This window comes from Triticum dicoccoides, chromosome 5A (assembly GCF_002162155.2).
Source record: "Triticum dicoccoides isolate Atlit2015 ecotype Zavitan chromosome 5A, WEW_v2.0, whole genome shotgun sequence".
Lineage (NCBI taxonomy): Eukaryota > Viridiplantae > Streptophyta > Magnoliopsida > Poales > Poaceae > Triticum > Triticum dicoccoides.
Window position 1 is genome coordinate 221,081,370 of NC_041388.1, and position 2,194 is coordinate 221,083,563.

At 48.6% G+C, this 2,194-nt stretch overlaps 1 protein-coding gene across 1 annotated transcript in view; it reads right to left on the reverse strand.

The window, feature by feature from the left end:
- Window positions 1-982, reverse strand: part of LOC119300754 (RNA polymerase II subunit A C-terminal domain phosphatase SSU72-like) — a 5,467-nt gene extending 4,485 nt beyond the window's left edge. The window contains exons 1-2 of the mRNA XM_037577648.1: window positions 630-982; window positions 16-161 (exon numbers count right to left, since the gene is read on the reverse strand). Coding sequence (XP_037433545.1) covers window positions 16-161; window positions 630-856 — 373 coding nt within the window. The 5' untranslated portion in view covers window positions 857-982. The remainder of the gene's footprint in view (window positions 1-15; window positions 162-629) is intronic.
- Between the last annotated feature and the right edge of the window lie 1,212 nt (window positions 983-2,194).

The following is a 2,194-nucleotide window of genomic DNA, read 5'->3' on the forward strand; positions in this document are numbered from 1 at the left end:
CGTTCAGTTGATTACCTTCAACGACTAAGCCGAAGACCCTCTCCTCAAAGGTGAGTATCATATCAAACACCCCATCGCCAGCGTTATCCTGCCACCTCTGCGGCGCCAGCTTCACCGAGATGTTCCTCTTCAGCATTGGCAGTAGGCCGTTCCTCTTGTACCTGGATGGGTCACCAAAAATCCATACTCAGCACAAGAATGCATTGAAGAAGTGCTAGGGGAATCCACAGATAAAAATATCCGGAGTTCAGTTATCTCAGTGTTTTTTTAAACGAAGGCTCAAGTCAATTTGCCGCATTTCCCCCCTCGAATCATTAACGATTACATGTCTCTGAATCAGAACTAATCGACAGGTGCTTCACAGAAAATTGGGGGAGCTGAAATCTATCTAATAGTGAGAAAAGGGGATACAATGGGTAGGAAGGAACCCCAGATATCGCAAAACATTTGCACGATTTATCTACGTTTTCCTCCAAACCACCATAAATTTTCTTATAAACCATATCCAAAATCCTCGAACGGCCAGGCCGTAACAGCCTCACGTTTGTTTCAAATAAACCCAAGAACAGCCTCCCCGAGCACCAGATCACCAAAAGAAGGAAGAGGGGAGAGATTAGAATAGTACGGACAGGTCGGGGTCCTTGCGGCGGAGGTCGTCGTAGATGCCGCCGTAAGGGGTGCCGAAGTCGTAGACGTTGGGCTCGTGCATCGACGGGCCTGGGAGCTTCACCTGGGAGCCGGTGCCGTAGGACTCGACGTCGAGCGCCGCGCGGCCCAGCACAGCGTGCGCCTCCATGCTCCGGTTCATGTTCGACGAGCAGACCATCGCGAACCTCCACCTCCTCGGCGCCGTCATCCTTGCTCCTCGCCGCCGGCAGGGTAGGGTCGGGCCGTCGGGACTCTATCTGACAGAGCGCTTAGACGCGGGAGGAAACTTTTTTTTCTCGAGTCTAGAGAGGAAACTTTCTTGGGCCCTCGTGATGCGTTTGGTACTCTGCATTATTCTCAATCAGATCCATCTTGAATGAAATCGGATTATTTGATTGTGTGGGCTATATCTGTTTTTCGGCTCATACGAAGGTTAAAGCAGCTCTATATATTATTCTCAATTAGATCCATCTTGAATGGAATTGGATTATTTGGTTGTGTAGACTATATTTGTTTTTCGGCCCGTACGAAGATTAAAGTAGCTCTATATTGGAACTCCTGAATCGTCCATCTTTTGCGAGTTAGTCTCGCTCAATCCATGTGTGGGAATTGCGGGAGATGATAAGACGTCTCATAACTCCCACGCTCTCTTCAGTCACCTCACACGCTAATTCAGACACACTTACTCCTCTCTCCTGCATCGCCCCTTCGGTGTCCTCGATGGCAAAGCCACCCCTCCCCCTACTCCCATCGTTGTCAGCAGCAACCCCGCCTAGGAGAGGTGGTTTGCCGACCTTGCCTCTTCCAGCCAGGATCTCGCCATAGTTCTTAGGGCGACTTCCCCTCTCTTAGTGATGTCACAGGCACGAGCCAATGCACCACCCCACCACCCGCTCCAGCTCCGTCACCGGTGCCGAACGTTCTCATCTTGGGCTCAACAACGAGACGCTCATCCTTAACATCCCGACGCATCACGAGGACCATGATCATGGTTACAAACCCCATCATCGTTGGGGAGACTCATGTTCTCGTCGGGCTATTCTCCTCGCCCGACCTTCTCTGCAATGGCAGCGGCTCGGGTAAGCGCTGATTTGTTCCGCCTCCTAGCGTTCATAGTTAGGGTTTTTCTGCTTACTTCAAACATGCTTAGGGAAATGTTAGATTTGACTATTTGGACTGGATTGGATTGGTTTCGATCAAATTCATTTCAATTTGATTCTAAACCATTCTATTTCAGTTGAATCAGAGCAATGCATGTGTTGCTAGTGCTTAGATTAGAATGCTACTTCCTTAGAGTTCATGCTAGATTGATGCATTTGGTGATGTTCTTACCACATTGCTACTGCCTAGGGTCCTAATGGTAGACTGGTACACCACATTACCACATTGACTGTTGTAGGATCGGAAGTATGTCTATAGGGTGGATGATTAGTGATGACCCACAAGTATAGGAGATATATCATAGTCCTTTTGATAAGTAAGAGTGTTGAACCCAACGAGGAGCAGAAGAAAATGACAAGTGGTTTTCAGCAAGGTATTCTTTGCA